Source organism: Syngnathus typhle, linkage group LG21, assembly GCF_033458585.1.
Source record: "Syngnathus typhle isolate RoL2023-S1 ecotype Sweden linkage group LG21, RoL_Styp_1.0, whole genome shotgun sequence".
NCBI lineage: Eukaryota > Metazoa > Chordata > Actinopteri > Syngnathiformes > Syngnathidae > Syngnathus > Syngnathus typhle.
Window position 1 is genome coordinate 6169620 of NC_083758.1, and position 17615 is coordinate 6187234.

Here is a 17615-nt window from a genome sequence, read left to right on the forward strand (position 1 = left end):
ATTGTTATATTTGCCAGCTTGACAAGTTAAACTTTAAGGCTGTATCCCAGCAAGTGTTGCTGAAGATGAATTAGCCTCGCTAGGCTAATGTAGCTATTCGTAGTGGAACACGTCACTCACCTGCCGGGAACCTTCGCCGCATTCCTTTTCCAAAACTGCTTTTTGTTTCCGTCACCCGACATTTTCCCCTTCGGGTCCGACCGGTCCTAAACAAAGACGCCCGGACGCTGTCGCTACTGGCAAACCGTCAAATTCAGCTTTTATTTACACCAGGTTGCTTCCTGTAAAACTCAGAGCGCCGCCATGTTGATAGTGGCTCGTCGCGAGTAAGCGCGTCTGTGATTGGCCGCGTCTTCGCCGGCCAATCAGAAGTGAGACCTGTTTGAGGAGCGGATGACGTTATTCAATATTGTAACTTTGTTGATAAAGCAAAAAGTGGTATCAACAATCAAATGGGAGACCACCAGCATTAGGAATTTAGGAGAAAAAAAAAGCTTTCTACTATTTTGAGTCAAAATGCTCAAGTCAAAATATACAGGCCAAAACAAAAAATTGCCATCAAGAATGTATTGTTGTATTAGATAAACGCAGTAAAGGGATTCAGGGTTGTTTTATTTCTATTTTGCAGAGTTAGTAGGTTAGTATTGTTGTTGTTGTAGTTGTTAGGAGCCCAAAGCAACTTTTTCCACATTATTTTCCCACAGGGGTCTCAAATTCCAAGTGGGACTATATTTTGCAATGATATTACACCAGCTGAGGTCACCATATCATGGGGAAAATCAAAAAACAAATGACATGTTGTATAAGTTTGGGGGCCCCCTAGTGGCAGGGTGCCTCGTTGCCTTGGGTCATGAGAGCTTATTGTGCTGATGTGTAGAATTTGTTTCGCTGTCAAACTCAAGCCAATGAATACTCACTCCGTCCCTTTCCCTGGTTTGGTTTATTCTACACAATGGGATACACAGGTATTAATAACACATTAAAACTCATGCCTAGCTGTCTTATTAGTCTGATATTATAGTGGCTCAACAAGCTGCACTCTGAGGTGGGGAAACTTTTTTTTCTTCCTGGTGTGAATCACCTCTCGCTTGTACAAAATCTTTGCGCCAAACGAGTTCCCCTGACAGCATGAGACAAGACACACAAAACCGCATGTACTGAGTGAGCTCAGCCTGTTATGGTGGCAGCTGCAAGCGTTGACTGAATAATGGATAATGGGAGTATAGTGCTGTTGTCAGACCTTTTCCACAAGTACGGGCAGGTACAGGTGGCTCTTTATCGGGATTTTCTTGCATGGAAGGATATTAAAAAGAACTGGAGGAGAAGTTCTGGCAGCACTTCCCCAACAGGTAAGTTTGTACTTTGAGAAATCACATCTGTTTTTATCATATGTCAAAAACTTGATCAATTATTGAGGGTGACAAATAATTGTATTTGTTTTTCTACTATCTGTGCCTCGTAGGAACTTTGAGAATCATATCTATTTTGCATATTTGTAATTGTATGACATCATCCATTATAACCACTCTACTAAACATTTATGACATTTACAGGGTGTGCACACTTGTGCAACCACACTGTCTCACTTGTTTTGTTTGTGACTTCACCTCTGTATACTATTTATTTCTCAAATCACAAAAACCTGTGATGTGAACAGGGGTGTGTAGACTTTTCCAATTAATCCAGCTATCTATCCATATTTTTAAAACATTTTTTAAATTAGAATCTTAATTATTGTATTACTAGTTATTAATAATCGTCTGTTTGTACTTTTTTTTAGGCACGCCCCATCAAAGCAAACACGAGTATTAGCAGAAGGGTTAATGTTTGCTCATGTAAACGAGTTCCCCAGCCTAAGATCATTGTAGCGTATCCAGCGGGGCAATTATCGTTGGTACACTTCACTTTAAACCTGGCCATTGACCTTCTTCCAAGTGGTATCAAGCGCCCGATAATATGCCGCCATAAACACTTCTTTTTATTGAACCAATGTTCCGAGTTGGTCACATCAAAATGTCTCCCGGTGATCGTTGCGACCAGAGCGTGTCACCGGGAACTTGGAGGTGGGACTCAAGACTGGAGACAAATTGGATCAAAATAGTCACATGGCGCTAAAATAGTCTTTTAATGGGGGTAGTTTTACTCAAATCTTTTTTGTGGGGAAAATTGGAAATACGTGATATAGCATCAATACCTTATTGGTATGTTAGCAAGGTTCAGGAACAAAGAATTCAGCAGTGCAATGACTTTAAGAAAGGTCATGTGAGCATGCAACATATTCACTTTCCATTATTGCCAATGGGATTTTTTTTTTGTCCTCACTTCTTTTTTTTTTTTTTTGCAGCGGTCTTATTCTAATTTGTACAAAACAACCCCCGGGATATTTGTCTGCTTTTTTCAAGGAACAGGATACTGTACTAGTTTTATGCCCAGCGTTTTGGAAGTAATCCTGTTTGGTATGCAAATGATGAGTGTGTGTAAGGGGGGGGTTGTTTTTGTCACATTGAATATCCAAAATGCGTGCATCCAAATGCCACGGCTGATGGATGGAAAACCAGACACGGGTTTAACCAGAGAAGGACAATTACTCACAGATTGTATCTTCGGGGAATCACGTCATACGTTTGACACGACAGCCTCACGTTGGCCTGTTTCTCATGTTTGTCCTCCCCTTCAACCAGACATCCAGCGCGTGTAAACATCAAGACGACTCGTTACGAGTCGTAAACGTCACTCGCGCATCGTGGCTGCGGACCGCAACGGCGCTGTTGACATTTAAGTGGATTTGCTTGAATCAGAGCAGCTGTCAGTCAAATGGAGGGGCGGGATTCGGAGAGGGGGGGGGGGGGGGGGTTTCGCCTGAGATTTTATTTTAACACGCAACGTCCATATAATGCCGCCAACCTTCCGAGGATATTGAATGGAAGCTACTCTCGGGGCTTCAAATCACTATTCTACCTCAAGCCCACCAAAGCCTCACATAGCGGGGTGGGGGTGGGGGGGTCAAGATATTTGCTTCATACAGATTATAGTTGCACAATCACTTCCCTGTCCTCATGTGGCAACCACAACAGGTAGAGTAAGATTTTATTGGACTTATTGTTGCTGTAGCCGTGCAAGTTTAACCACATTGTTTGGCTAGGCAGTGTTTTGTTTTTTTTCCTCAATTGTAGGAACTGATGGAGCAGGTAGATCTGGAAAATCTCCACGGCTAACCAGCTGTAGTTTAAACGCACGACCGACAGCGCTCCCGTTCCACCTTGCCTGTCCTCTCGTCTCCATCTGTTTGCCTAAGCGCCGGTCGAGCGAAGCCGAGCGGCCTGTTTGACAGTCGGCTGCCGAGTGTACCCGGGCAGATCGGCGCTTTTGTAATCTAAAGACGGCGCCCTGTCCGTACGTAAAGAGACGGCCGCAGAGGGAGCGATACGGTCTTGGAATGCCAGACAGCTGGAGATTGGGTAAAGCGCAGGTTTATACCGCATTACGGGCCTTTTTTTTTTTTTTTTTTTTATTGCCGTGATTGTATTTATTTACCTGCAGCAGCTGGGGTCAATAGACAGAGGAAGGAAGCTAATTACACAATGAATCAACGCAAAAGGGTGGAGACCTTCCGGCGGCGGTGCATCGCTATCCTCATCATTCGCATTTTATCACTTTTTTTTTGGTATGGATGTCCACATCACTTATCTTGTCGCTCGCACGCGCCTTGGAGGCAGATGTGTGAAAAAAAAGGAAAATGGCAAGGACTTCGCCGAAAGCAGCGAGCGGCGGCTTTTCCTTCAACTTGCGCCGGCTTGTTCCCCAACATGTTGCCAACACGCAGTGGCGGAAAAGGGATTACATAGCCATCTACTGTGTACAAGCGGGGGGGCGGACAGGGCAAGGGAGTGGAGCGGAATATCAATACGTTTTTTTTTTTGTCAGGCTGAAGGAAGGTGTGACGAGACAAGCCTTTTTTTTTTTACATGTTTGTGTGAGGAATTCTGCCGCACATCAATTGTGAGAATGCCAAACGGCGCTCTTACGGCGGTTGCAATTACTCCCAAACGCATTCTAAATCCCATTTCATGAACATAAAGCTCCTCTTTGTTTGCCTAAGATCGCAATTTCGTCTTTCTTAATTACCGTTCGAGCACATTGGCGCCGTCGTTCAATGTGACACGACAATTTTTTGTCACTTTTTACGGGGAGAGTTCCGTCATATTTTTTTTCTATTAGGGAATCAAACAACTAGTGTTGTCTAACATTGCAATGATCTGGCTCATGTGAGAGGATGGGAACAAGAAGCCTGAGGATTTAAATCAAGTGTGGTCCCAATGAAAACAGATTAGTGGATTACATTCATTATGAGAGCCGACGTGGAACGCGCCAATGCCTCGTTTACATCGATACCACACCGATAGCTAGTCCCGTCTTCAACCTACTTTTTCAGTCCGAGACTTATTTTTTTGCGATAATCTCTCTCCACGAGCACACAAACACATCCCGCTTCCTAAAAAAAAAAAAACTGACATTCCGCGGCGAGGCGACCTATTGAGCTGAAAAGCGCCGCACTGAGCGGCGCGGCGTGAATAGGAGACTCGCTGTGGCCCAGCGCCATTACTAAGATCCTTTCGGAGCACAAAGGGAAGGATGTCGGAGCGGAGCGGAGAGGATCTGGGCCTTGTACGGCCGAGGGGCTTAGCGTGTAGCTTAGAGGACTTCGCTCGGCTCCGAACTTGGGCAAATGTGCATGTGGAGGGGATGTGTTCTGGATGCGTGTGTGCTGATGGGATTATTGTGAGACTCGGGTGCACATATCCAAGCGTGTGAAAAATATACTGTATTTAGATTACTCACCAAAATCAGCTCTTACGTGGTGTGATGTCACTCGTTGCTAGGCAGAAAATACCCCTTTCCTCTTGAGTGTCACTTTAAGACAGGGAGGAGAAGCATTATCGGCGCTATCGTAAACATAGCAACAAGCGAGATAACACGTCAGTCACTTGAATTTATGTCTACTGTGATTATTTTCCACCATTAATCATCTACTTTTGCTTATCGGTGCCACTCACGTTAAATTAGGCGTCAGCATATTAGAATATGCGTGCAGTTTTCATTTTTGCTGCCGTATAGATTGAGGAAAAGCGTAATTGAGGGTAATGCAATCACATACGCGGCGACGGAATCCCATTGACATTATGTTGAAATTGCCCGAGTGAATGTCGTATTACCGCCGCGCCGCCGTTTCCCTCAAGGCCATCACTCTTCCGCCTGTTTGTCAAAGTGTGAATATCGATGGCCGTAAACTTATTCATGCCCGCACGCCGCATCATCTTTATTTGAGAACGAAATGAAATCCCATTCCTGGCCAGACTCCCCGGAGAGAAATAATATGTAGCGCCGACCGACCATCCATTTGGCCGTATCAACTTAATAATTCGGGGAGGAATGAATGCGCCAGAGAGTTGAAGAGGTCACTTTAACTCCACACCAGCGACGTCTTTTCCGCATCACTTAGTCACTTAGTTTCCGAGTTGGGATAAATATAAAACTTATCCTCAAAACTGTACGGTTTTTTTGTTCTCAACCCTTCGCAGGAGTTTTTAGGAGCATCTGGCAAAGTCTCCCTTAAAATAATGAATTGGCAAAAAGATTGGCAGCGCGACGCCGCCCTTAATTTCCACGCTCGCTTCTTTTCAAGTTCAACATTAGTCCTTATTAAATTCTTTGATGGAACCGCCAGCAAGCGAGCCTTCTGTCTCACTCTCCACGGACTTGCGGAACGGGATCACGCCCTACTTAAAAAAAAGTTTTAATGACCAGGGCTGGCTAACTGATGGATTTTCAAAAAGATTTTTCACACGTGGAACCCACGGAAAACTTAAATCGGGATGCGATTAACTCAGCAAACACTTGCTGGGATTCCTCAGGATTTTTCTTGCGACCTTTTGCTCTGGGCCCGCCGGTCCATCACAATCCAAGCAGCAGAAGACTAAACAAAGCGCAAATTTAAAATATTTCCCTGCGAGGTGGGAATACGTTTCATATTCATCAAACGTACGTGTGAACCAACAAGTGCAAAAACTCTTCTCTTGTTTATAAAATTGTGTTATTGCAGCTCGCAGCCACGCCGCGTACGTGTGTGAAATTGTCGCCGTGCACAAGACGGACACCGGCGACCAGACCAAGGCGGCGGCAAAGCACCTTCAGCTCAATCCGCACGCCTTCACAGGTATTGGGGAGAAACTGCTTCAATGTCACGGGGAAAGAAGAAAAAAAAAAAAAAAAAAAAGAATGAATGCAAACGTTCAATCTTCTTAATGCTAAGCCGGCAAACGGCCGGGCAGTTATAAAGGCAATACATTAACAAGAATCTAAAGTAGCTATTTTGTAGATGGGGGAGTCGAAGATATCAATCAGCCATTAGATGGTCGCCAAACAAGATGATCGGATTAACGTAACTCATTCGAGCGACTACCCAAAAGAAAAGATTCAGCTAATGTATGCATTAAAGCTCGCCATCATATTTTTTGCAAAAACTTGGCACGTCACATTCCCACTTAGGGCTGTAAGAAAGATTTGCCGCCCACTCTTAAAACATTTATCCAACTCAAACTACTGATAAAAGAAATGCTCAGCAAGTCGGTCGAGCATTAAAAGCGCTCGGCGTGCATATTTTTTTCCAGCCTGTGACGACGGTAAATATTCCAGAAAACTTCGCCGCGGGAGATTTTGCCGGATTGACCTTGGCGATGAGGAAACGGTCGCTGTGGGAATGTTCTTACCAAAAAAAAAAAAAAAAAAACAATAATCATGATGACTCATCTCCACGCACTTATGACGCCGCCTACGCGTTGATGACACGGATTGCGATTGTTTGTTTTTTGTTTCGATTCAGTTTTCTACGTCAGGAGGGCGACGGCGGCGCATCAGTGGCGGTGTGACGACGTCACCTTTTACAGCGACAACCTGGAACTTTGCCGTCACTGGATTCAAACCATCAATGATCAAGTGTCAATGCAAAGTATGTATTTTTTACAGCGTGAGCTACTCCAGATCGTAATGCAAAGTCTTCCCGTGCCCCAAAGAGGGGAGGGTTATTACTATCCTTAGAAAACATGGATTTCTTTCTTTTGTCGACACCCCCGAGGGAAGTCCTGAGGCAAATCTGGAAGAAAAAAAAAAAAAAGTTGCTTTTCAGCAGCTCTGTCGCAGACAGTCCCCTCTCGGGCTCAGGCGTGTAAAAGGGGCGGCATTGCAATTGAGATTCTGCTTTCTTTTCGAAACGGCACGATTCGCAGATCCCTATAGATGGCGCCGTTGCATTCTTTCCCATTTGAGATTAGCACAGCTTTTGAGTAGAAGATAAAAATTGAAATTAAATATGTTTATGGCATCGCAAAATCAGTTTTTCTTTGGTCAGGAACCAACCGCCATTTTATTGCTGACAACACTTTCTTTTCCTGTGACAAACGAGATTGAGAATCGATTTTAAATTACGTAGATTGATGTTGACGGGTGCTTTTATCAAGGAACACGTTTGTTTTCCAGACGGATAGATGGTCAGTTGTATTGGACGAAAGTTTACTTTTAAAACGACTGATTGTTAACGTGCGTTCATTCGTTTTGCAGGTGACAAGTCTTGGCGGGTCCCGCCCGCTCTTGAGTGCTTTACCGTTGAACGTTTTCCAGCGCCGTAATTACATTAGGAACCACAACGTGGAGGACATTTTGAATGTTTTACTCGCTTGATTGGATTCCGTTTGAGTCGTGACCGCACCTCCATCCCGACGCGTTCATTTGCAATTCCCGCGAGGGGAGGGCTCGTCGTATCGCCGTTTGGTCGTGCGTGAGCCGGGCCACTCCGTCGGCCATAAACAGGCCATTTAGCATTTTCCGTCTGGGCGCTTTTTGAAAGTTTTATCACCAAATGATGCAGTGCCTCGCGATTGCTTCGTACACCCCTCATTATTTCTCCGGCAGCCTCGTTTGAAGGTTCTTTTGTTAATGAAAACTTCATCAAGCTGATGTCAAAGTGCACATTTGTTTAAGAGAAAAAAAAGATTCATCTTAATACGTTTCTCCCCACAGCCAATCGTCCCAAGAGCCTGCTGGTGTACATCAATCCCTTCGGCGGGAAGCGGCAAGGGAAGCACATTTACGATCAGAAGGTGGCGCCGCTGTTTTGCCGAGCCTGCATCGCCACGGACGTGATTGGTGAGCGGCTATCGGAGGTGTACCTTAAACATTTCAATAAAAAATGACTCTCGCCGGCCGCCCGTGTCGGCGTGAAGAGGCTTGCGAGAATATGATTTGGCTTATGGCGGCCATTAATCATGCCAGCACCTTAATGGAGGCGCTGATAGCTGATAAGCTCGAGTATCCAAACACATCTATTATTCAATAAGTGTTTGCAGCGGCTACACGTAGTGGGCGCTATTGATGGGCCGTCGGAGTGGATACGCTTTGCTCTGGAGTACCGGAGTCTTTTATTTGTGTTGTTATTAGAAGGACGCCACGCAGATTTACAGTTGGAATTTTAGTTTGGTTTTTCGAGGCGCCGAGCTCGTTTTGGGGCCAGGGGTGATATACGACCCCCGAATTAGGTTTTCTTCTTGTTGCCCGCACGCTTCCACTTTTGTCCCGTACATCAATCTGTGCAACGGGGGTCTAGTAAATATTTCAAATTGCGGTACTTTTTCACGTCTGCCAGTTATTGTCTTTTCCTTGTCATCGGGCTAATCGGAAATGACTATTTTACTTGTCTCCATAGTTACGGAGCGGGCCAATCATGCCAGAGATCATTTGAAAACAGAAGCAAATTTGGAGAAATATGATGGGTGAGTCCTTGACAGAATATGATGCTTTTAACGTGTCAATAGGAAAAGAAATGTGGATAAAACATTTAGCTGGAAATTCCACAAAATGTTCATCCCACTGCAAATGTATTGTAATTTTAAATGAATCCAAACGTGTTCCAGCTTACACCGCAAACAATTATAATACAACCACTCGACACGCTTCATGTTTTTAGAGTGGTGTGCGTGGGCGGAGACGGGATGTTCAGCGAGATCCTACACGGGTTGGTCGCCAGGACCCAAACGGAGCGCGGCATCGACCCCAACCCGCCCGACGCACACTTGGCGCCGTGTTCCCTCCGTATCGGGATCATCCCTGCAGGTGAATCCGCATCGACACCGGCTCGTGAGAACCGAGGCACTCGTATCGGATGACGGCTAAAAAAACTCAAGCCCCCGCTGATCACGCTGCGTACCTGAGGGGGTCGCCATGGCAACAGGGCAGGCGCTCCCACCGGGGGCTCGAGTAGGGTCGGTCAACCCAAGGAAAAAAAACAACCCATACTATTATAACCCTATTAACTATGACATATATTTTTTTTTTAGCTGACATTCTTTTTACAACCTTTTTAATGGTCAAAGACGATAAAAAATATGTACATTTAATCGTAGCCAAAGGGGCCTTTTTGGAACATACTGTGACAAGACATTAAGTATTTTGAGTGTATTTTCTTTTAATGTGAACATATGGCTGCCCGTCTAAATACAAAAAGATAAATGGCCCCGAACGTACTTTTATGGGCTTGTCGAATGGGTAGTCGTCTTAAGTGTACGCTTAACATTTGACTTTGACAGCTTGGGAATGTTTCTGGTCGGGGGAAAAAAAAAAAAAAAAGTCATTTCGAAAAGTTACACTGAGGGTTTAAAATGGATGCCTCTTATGTTATTTGAACAGGCTCCACTGATTGCATCTGCTTTGCGACGGTGGGGACCAACGATCCCGTTACGTCCGCCTTGCACATCATCGTAGGTGGGTGTGACTTTTCCCGACATAGTTTTTTTTTTTCCCGTCATGGTTGAATAACAATGGTGGATGTGAAGACGCCGCTCACCTTTGTCAACAGGTGACTCCCAACCCATGGACGTTTGCTCGGTGCACCACAACAACACGTTCCTCAGATATTCCGTGTCGTTGCTGGGCTACGGATTCTACGCCGACATTCAGACTGACAGCGAGAGGCAGAGGTGGCTGGGCCCGGCTCGCTATGACCTGTCGGGTAACAAAAACAACAATGGCCTCCGTGAATGAACTCACTTGGAATTTCCCCTGAAGTGAACTGTTTTGCCCTGCTGCCCCCAAAAGAAAATATGACAGATAATATTTTTATTATTTTCCGGGTTTTCCGAGGTCAAGCGCAAATCCAGCAGCTAACCTGGATAAGTGAGCCGCATCCCGGGATGCCAAACACAATGCGGGCTCTGACGCTGTTATCATTTCAGCCAAACGAGAGAAACGGCAGCACAATTAGCCACTCCAAATTGTCTTTTCAGCTCTGAGCAAAGCCGACAGAAGGGTATTCTCAAGGCGCCTTCTTGTGTTTTTTTATTTATTTCAGGGGTAAAGACCTTTCTGAGTCACAACTATTATGAAGGCACCGTCTCGTTCGTTCCGGCTGAGGACAATGTGGGCAACCCCAGGGACAAGGAGCAGTGTCGGGCCGGGTAAATAAAACCAAACACAATACAAGAGCTGATAGCAAACAGCAATCATCGAAGGACAGAGCTCTGATGTCGAATCTTAATGGAGGCAAAATATAACACAAGGCTTGTTGAGGCTTTGAATGTGAAAGCGGGTCACACTTGTGTTGCAGGTGCCGCGTTTGCCACCACCAAACCTCGTTACAGGAGACGAACAATGACGAGCCGTCAGACGCAGGTAAAACATTTTGGAATAATAAATGAAAACTCATGAAAAAGTTACCGAAATAAATGAAGCACATTTAAAAAAAAATTTAAAACTCATTCGCGTTGACAAATTATGTTCCTCATTTCTGCTTTTATACTTTAATTAGAATTGTTTTGTACGGAGGCCTCGGTGGGCTTGTTGTCACGAGGCGTGTTATCACCTCGCAAGGCGCTTCGGCGGAGTGACTCTAATGAATCGTTTAGAAGTCTGCGATCACGTTTTCGCCGCCGCTCGTTTTGATAAGCTGACAAACAAACAAGAAAAAAAATCAAATAAAGGAGGGGTGTGATTCTCAGAGGAACGTCAGTGTCTCTTCAACGGAGGTTTATAACGAGGAAATGGAGCTCACTCTTCCGTTTGCTGGACTTCTTTATTTGCGGTGAAGTTCACACCGAGTGGGAATACAAACTTGTCAATAGTACACACTCGGTTTAATCCACTAAAAGAAGATGGCCGCACACTCCGGAGCTGACTTGCGTCTCTCCTACGTCAACAATAATTACTTGTCACTGAGGCTAAGATTCACGACTTCATAATTACTAAAAGATATTATGATGTCAAGACACAAAAGCTAACACAGCAGTGAAGTCAAGGATTTTTAAGCGCTTCCAAGCGGAGGCGCTTTGAGTTTGAAAGGTGCCTTGTGCGTTGGTTACAGCAAAATGAGTAAAAAAACAGCCACGGAAATGGAAAACTCAGATAGGAGCCTGCGTGCTAACGTCGATGCTAAACTAATATCCGTATCGCCCCTCCTAACATGGCCGCCACGTTCTTTAGCCTGCTCTAAATCTGTTTAAGTAAAATTGGCATTTTCTTTTTCTGTCCAGTCGTTGACACCTGGACGGAAATCCGCGGGAAATTCATCGCCATCAACGCGGCCAACATGAGCTGCGCGTGTCCCCGCAGTCCGCGGGGCCTGTCGCCCTCCGCCCACTTGGCCGACGGCACCGCCGACCTCATCCTGGTCCGCAAGTGCTCCCGCTTGGATTTTCTCAAACACCTCCTCCGCCACACCAACAATGAAGACCAGGTAGCCTCCTGTCAATCATTTTAGGTTCGCCCACCCGCCCACTCGCTGCGCTAGCAGCTGACTCGGCAAACGCCGGTTCACTTAAGTTCAAGTGCCCTCACCTACGTGTCGTAAATAACCTTCACCCGTGGAGATGCCGCTAATGGCTGGATGGGTGATATGCGGAACATAAGAACCAGACTAAGGCCCTCTCAGGATAGCGTTGGAACTTGGGCGATTAGTAATTATTACCTCAGGAAGTGGATCAACTGTGCAGCTGCCTCGGTCAAATGTGCTTAAAGTCAACACAAAGTCAAAGAGTGAAATCAATATTTGGGTCGCGAGGCGTTAGATGGTTAAATTAATATCGTCACCTCCATTTTTCTTTAATTGTCTTTGTGACTAAACCAAAATGATTGCAAAACAATCCTCCGGCGTTTCGTAACTCGGTGTTTCCTATTCGAACGAACGAGACAGGCCGACGATTCAATTCGTATCAGTAGCGATGTTCGGTCGAGCGGAGAAAAGCGAAAAGCGAGAAGCCGCTAAGCGTATTCATGGCCTTGTCACAGACTTTTAGGCCGAGCGTCCGGCGTGAATACAAAGCGAGAGCGCCGTCATAAAGTGAGTCCGATGTTCGAATAAACGGCTGTCATTCTGCTTTTTTTTTTTTGGGAGGTGAGCGGACAAGAGCGGGCGACAGGAAAGAAGATGAGAATAGAGAAAAAGTGGCATCCCATGAAGTTGGAGAAAATTGTTTGCGGAGCACGAGTGAACCTTTTGGCGACGCTGACTGAGATGAAAAGGGAGACTGACAAAATAATGCGTTCTTCTCTCGTTTTTTTTTTTTTTCCCCACCCCGCCGTCTTTTCGCTCCTCTGATGCTGATTTGCTTTAATGCGCCTCCATTTTGCCTTCCTGCTGTTTCTGTAAACGAGTAGGAAAGTCGGAGAAACTTTTTATTAAGAAATCACTGGGGATGTGTTATAATATAATGGGGGTGAAATATACTTTTTTTTTTATTTTTTCTTTATCTGGGATTTGTAATTTGTCCGCAGTTCGACCACTCGTTCGTAGAGGTCCACCGGGTGCGCAAGTTCCGCTTCCAGCCCCTCCACAATGAGCCGGTGTCGCTGGAGGACCTGAGCGGGCCCCAAAAGTCAGCGCCCGAGAGTCCGATTTGGTCGCGCAACTTCGCCTACAGCCACTGGACGTGTGACGGCGAGATCCTGCCTTACGTCGCCGTCCAAGTCAGGTGCTCAAACTTCTGAATATATTGAGGTCAAATGAGGGAAGGGACTTCTGTTTCACGCGTTATTGTCCTCCACTTACGAGGCGCTGTAATGATGCTAATTTAACAACCCTCCCCATCTTAAACGTGTACTCCCTTTTAATTTAGGGCGGAGGTTTGTGCGTCCATTTTATCACCTAGCCAGCGTGAAAATTGAGTTTTTCAAAAGGGCTGTTGTTTTGAGTCTGATTAGCTCGTATGGATCACAATTGTCTAAGCGTGTCCGCCCCATCTGTCATGTCAGAGAGTGCGCCACACGGGCGATAAAACCACACGAGATGAAATCGTTAAACGATGTGTGCGTTTGTTGTTGTTGCAGTGTCCAGTGCCAGCTGATCAGACTGTTTGCCCGCGGCATCGAGGAGAACAGCCACAACCAAACGCCGCTGTGGCTTCTGGAAGCGACAGCACACCAATCTGTGGACTGAAAGTTGAGCAGGATGGAACTTTGGCGGAGTAATTATTAGCACTTCCAGCCTGAAGGAGCCATAAGCGAAGATGAAGGCTATTTCCCTCTTCTGGGACAACAGATTAGATACATTTGAAAAACCAAGTAATTTCCTTTTCTTTGATGAAGACACAAAATGTTTCATCTGTGATCCAAGCGGGACCAGATGTGAGTCAGGAACTCTTGTAAGGAGCCCATCTGATAGACTAACAAGGCCCCGATGATGTATTTTGGATAATAAGGTAAAGTGGTTGCTAAGTGGAGTTTGTGTGTCTCAGCGCTGAGAAACACCTGTGGCTCCACTGCGGCTAAAAGCAAAGCGAAGCGCTGGCTTGTTCCGGCCGAAATTAGTCCAAATGAGACATTTTTGTTGTCATTAGAGACTTCTTTGCTCAGATGCGCTCAGATGTCAAGCTGGTCTTGATGTCTCTGAAGAAAGGTCACGGAAAATTTGAAGACTATTTTTAGTTAGCGTTTATCTGCTGTATCTTCAAGTCTCGGACCCGGAGCCAATCAAAAGTTCTTTTGGTTTCCCAATGGAAATGAAGTGTTTGACCTTGTGACCTTGACCCAGTGACTCCTATTGAATAACTAAATAACCAACTCATCATTATTTATATATAGTGCTTTCCCAACAGCTACAACAAAGTTCTTTTCATGAAACATTTAAAAAATATATATATATACAAAAAATTTAAAACAGCAGGGGGCACAAAATTGAACCCTGCGGAACACCGTATTGAGATAACATACTCCGGATGGTTAAATAAAGGCAATCTTAAGATCTTGTTGTCAGTCAACTGTAACAAAACATCTGAAAAGAAAATTGTGAGTAGCACAAAAAAGGCTTTAAGACTTTTATTTCCTCTTCCTGCTCATGTTGCCCATTTTGTTTAAAAACTAGTTTCTCCACCCCGCCGCAAAGTAGGAGATATATCACTGACTGGACAGATCATTAGGTAAGCTTGCTAAATAGGAAAACGGAGTAAAGTAGTACACTAAGCAAATAAGAAACATCCTGGCCAGTCTCATTAAATGTGTCATTATGCAGCGTCCAAGCGGACTAACGTGTAAATTTCAGCGACAGATAAATAGGATGGAGGAGGACGAGGAGCTGTATTGATTGCAGTGGGCCTCCTGTGAGAGGGCTAGATCAATGATGCTACATCTTCTTGGTCAGGAGCCACTATTCGCTCTTCACACACACCCTGCTCCCCTCCCTCAACCTCTCATACACACTATAATGTACTTGTAGATGCTAAAGGTCAGACTATAAAGATGAGCCCTGTGGTATTTCTTTTTTTTTTGCATTCATTCGTCTTTTGGATGTAGGCAATTCCCTAGCAAAAATGCTACGTTCAAGAAAAGATGGACATGCCCTAATATTAGACGTGATTGCTCTGGAACCATATTGATTTTGGATGACAAAATGACTGACTGAAAAATATTTTCAAAATTGCCTCACGTCAAGGCGAGATATGTTAATGGTGCGTTCTTCAGAGGTTATTGTTTTACATCAAAGCAAGAACGCCATTGACTTTGAATGATGCCCGCAAAGGACATTCCAAATGACAGTAAAAGGTCAACTCAGAAAGCTTTATGTTCCTTGTTGGCTCAATATCCAATCCAAAAAAGAGCAGCTATGTTTGTGGTTTGAGAACTATTGAGTAATGTTCTAAAGTTATTTTACCTGAGTATAAATTCTAGGCTATTCCATCATCAGGGATTATTGTTATTGTAAGAGGACAATCATGTCGGAACGGTTCAAGACGCTTCAAGTAGCCGAGGTCAACGTTATTATTTATTTGTACCTCTCGACGAGCTCCCCGAACCCCGAGCGAGAAGCCATTACCTCAGCTAGTGCGTTGTTAGCAAACATAGAAGAGCCCGCTCGTGACTTATTCATCAGAAAACAAAAATGAAGCCGCCCGGGCAGCCAGACAAACACACGCATGACGCAGGACTTTGTTTTTCCTGCGCAACGTCAAAGTTATTGCGCTGCTAATGGTGCTTGAAGTAATTACACTCTCTATTGTTGCTCGCAGGCCGCAACGTGGTCGTGCCGGCGTAGCGCGCACGCACACACGAGGCGGACTTGCCCTGAATGGCGCCATTAGCCAGAAGGCATCTGCTATAGCTCACTCACCATCCATCCAGTGTATGTGGAATAACTCAGCCTGCATAAAAGGGTCAGCAGGAGTAAACGTGGTAATTATGACTTATTGCTACTGGAGCGTGGGTGGGAAAGACTGAAGTTTTTACCAAAGCAACAGTTGAGTCCAAACCCCCAAAAAATCCCATTGCTTACTTTTAATGGTGGAAAAAGTGATTGACTAATTGTCCACGTGGAAAGCTGCAACAACTACTAAGGCCTTTTCGAAAAATCCGACAGTAAAACTGTGCCTCAAGTATTCTAAGTCTTCCGGTTAACCTCTAACTTATGTGATTGATTTATTCGGTCACACAAGGTAGATGTGATTCCCGGCTGCCTGTTGGACTGTGTCGAGGCGGGATGCAGCACAATCCAATATTAATGCACCTCAGATCCGTGTGACTCAAATGTCTCTCGGCGTGAGGCACTTTGTCCTCCAGGAAAAAAATCCCAACCCATCTCGCCGCTCTCTATTCACCCTCGCGGCTCATCCCGGGGGATATTTTGTTCAAGTCCTTTGCTGCCCCCCCATCGGTGTGATGTCGCAGGCTTGTTCTCCCGTCAAGGACTGCGAGGGACTGAGAAGTGACGCGCTGTGCTGCGGAGCCAAATCGCAGCGGGGATTCGGACAAACAAAAGTGGTCACCTTCTAAAGTAGCTGCCACTGCTGGACGAGAGTGACGACTGACGGCCACCAGAAAGATCTGGATGACTACAAACAGGATGCTAACCATCGGCAGTGAAAGACATCGATCGTCCTTGACTAGTGAATAAGTCACTAGTTGCTGTTGCTCAACGCACCGTGTGAGCCTTCCAGTTCTCGAGTAAGTCCGAGAGTGCCCCCTTCAGGATCAGTTAGACTTTCCGCATCTTATTGCATCTGTCGCTTCCTCCATAGGAGAAGCATTATTTTCTTTTGGGACTCTTTGCTGAACAAGTGTGGAAAATCCCGAGGTATCGGCACCACGTGAAGCCATTACCAAACGGCAAACACACTCGACGGCTCTGCAAACAGCGGCGCTGGCGGGGCCGACGTCGTGGTGCTGCAGAGCTAACAGACAGGAATCATTACGTGCTTCCGCCGGGACCGACTCTCGACCATATTTGACGAGCACACAGATGAAACTGCATATGGCGCGCAGGTGGGGAGGGGGGGGGGGTCAAACAGCGGCGGACATACGTATGCATAATCGGCAATATCGGCCGATTAATCGGTCTCACCGTACTGCTTACATCACAAAATAGTGAGTTGTACATTTAATCGTTTATATTCGTTTCTATGCCGACCGTATTATTTCAAACCTGCACCTAAAATGGATGTCATCACTCGTTGTCTTCTTAAACATAATTAAAAAGAAAATCTACAGGTCGGTAATGAAGGCTGTGGTTGGGTCTTATTACCCCAAAATACAAAAAAATGTGACACACGTGTCACGGCAGGTTCCAGGAGGTGCACAATCCGGCTCAAAACACAAGCCAATCTAGAAGACACGTCACCCTTGAGAGAATACACACGTCTGACACACGCACAAGTCACACTCCTTCATTACCATCCTCACAGCAGCCCGTGTTCTAGTCAGGGTGTGAAGAACTAGCTCGATGACATTCAGGGATATAGTACGACCCCCCCCCCCCACCCCCACCCGGCCTTCGGAGGAGCCTTGCGGGTCATTAAAAGTCAAGGGATGGCACGTCGTGCCTGCAGCGAGCGTGCGAGGACCCGTCTTATCATCACATATGTATTTTCCGCTCGCGGAGTTCAAAAGTGGTCGGCTTGAGGGGCCCGAAAAAAAAAAATGAAGGCGTGAGACAATATAATGGAACAAGTGTGTTTGACGGCAAATAGACTTTTTTTTTGTCAGGATCCCAAGGTATGGATGAATACTAAAATAACCTCGTGTGGGAGAGGAAGGTGAGAAAAGACTGAAATGGGTGGAAATGTACCCGGCTGAGATGTAAGAGCGTCCTT

At 45.5% G+C, this 17615-nt stretch overlaps 2 protein-coding genes across 9 annotated transcripts in view; one reads left to right on the forward strand and one right to left on the reverse strand.

Annotated features, from left to right (window-relative positions):
* tbc1d22a (TBC1 domain family, member 22a) overlaps window positions 1–348 on the reverse strand; it is a 41403-nt gene extending 41055 nt beyond the window's left edge. For 3 of the 7 annotated variants that reach the window (XM_061269212.1, XM_061269207.1, XM_061269206.1), the window contains exon 1: window positions 121–347. In XM_061269212.1, the coding sequence (XP_061125196.1) occupies window positions 121–182 (62 nt within the window). In that variant the 5' untranslated portion in view covers window positions 183–347. Of the gene's footprint in view, window positions 1–120 lie in introns of all 7 variants that reach the window. The other 4 variants (XM_061269210.1, XM_061269208.1, XM_061269209.1 and 1 more) reach the window with 2 other exon arrangements.
* A 559-nt stretch (window positions 349–907) lies between these two features.
* cerk (ceramide kinase) lies at window positions 908–14278 on the forward strand. 2 transcript variants are annotated; one of them, XM_061269213.1, is made up of 13 exons: window positions 908–1349; window positions 6101–6214; window positions 6881–7006; window positions 8074–8199; window positions 8756–8822; window positions 9017–9162; window positions 9736–9810; window positions 9905–10057; window positions 10397–10502; window positions 10652–10716; window positions 11574–11776; window positions 12814–13010; window positions 13366–14278. In XM_061269213.1, exons 1-13 carry the CDS (start codon window positions 1208–1210, stop codon window positions 13472–13474), a joined length of 1629 nt encoding a protein of 542 aa, XP_061125197.1. In that variant the 5' UTR covers window positions 908–1207; the 3' UTR covers window positions 13475–14278. The 2 variants fall into 2 exon arrangements, with proteins under 2 accessions (XP_061125197.1, XP_061125198.1); XM_061269214.1 differs by lacking the exon at window positions 908–1349 and adding an exon at window positions 3049–3458.
* Window positions 14279–17615: the final 3337 nt, after the last annotated feature.

Excerpts from the sequence above, each read along its gene's own strand:
- cerk (XM_061269213.1), top strand. The coding sequence starts at position 1,208 with ATGGATAATGGGAGTATAGTGCTGTTGTCAGACCTTTTCCACAAGTAC. Across the intron at positions 1,350-6,100 it reads TGGCAGCACTTCCCCAACAG|CTCGCAGCCACGCCGCGTAC; the intron begins GTAAGTTTGTAC and ends GTGTTATTGCAG. Across the intron at positions 10,503-10,651 it reads AAGGAGCAGTGTCGGGCCGG|GTGCCGCGTTTGCCACCACC; the intron begins GTAAATAAAACC and ends CTTGTGTTGCAG.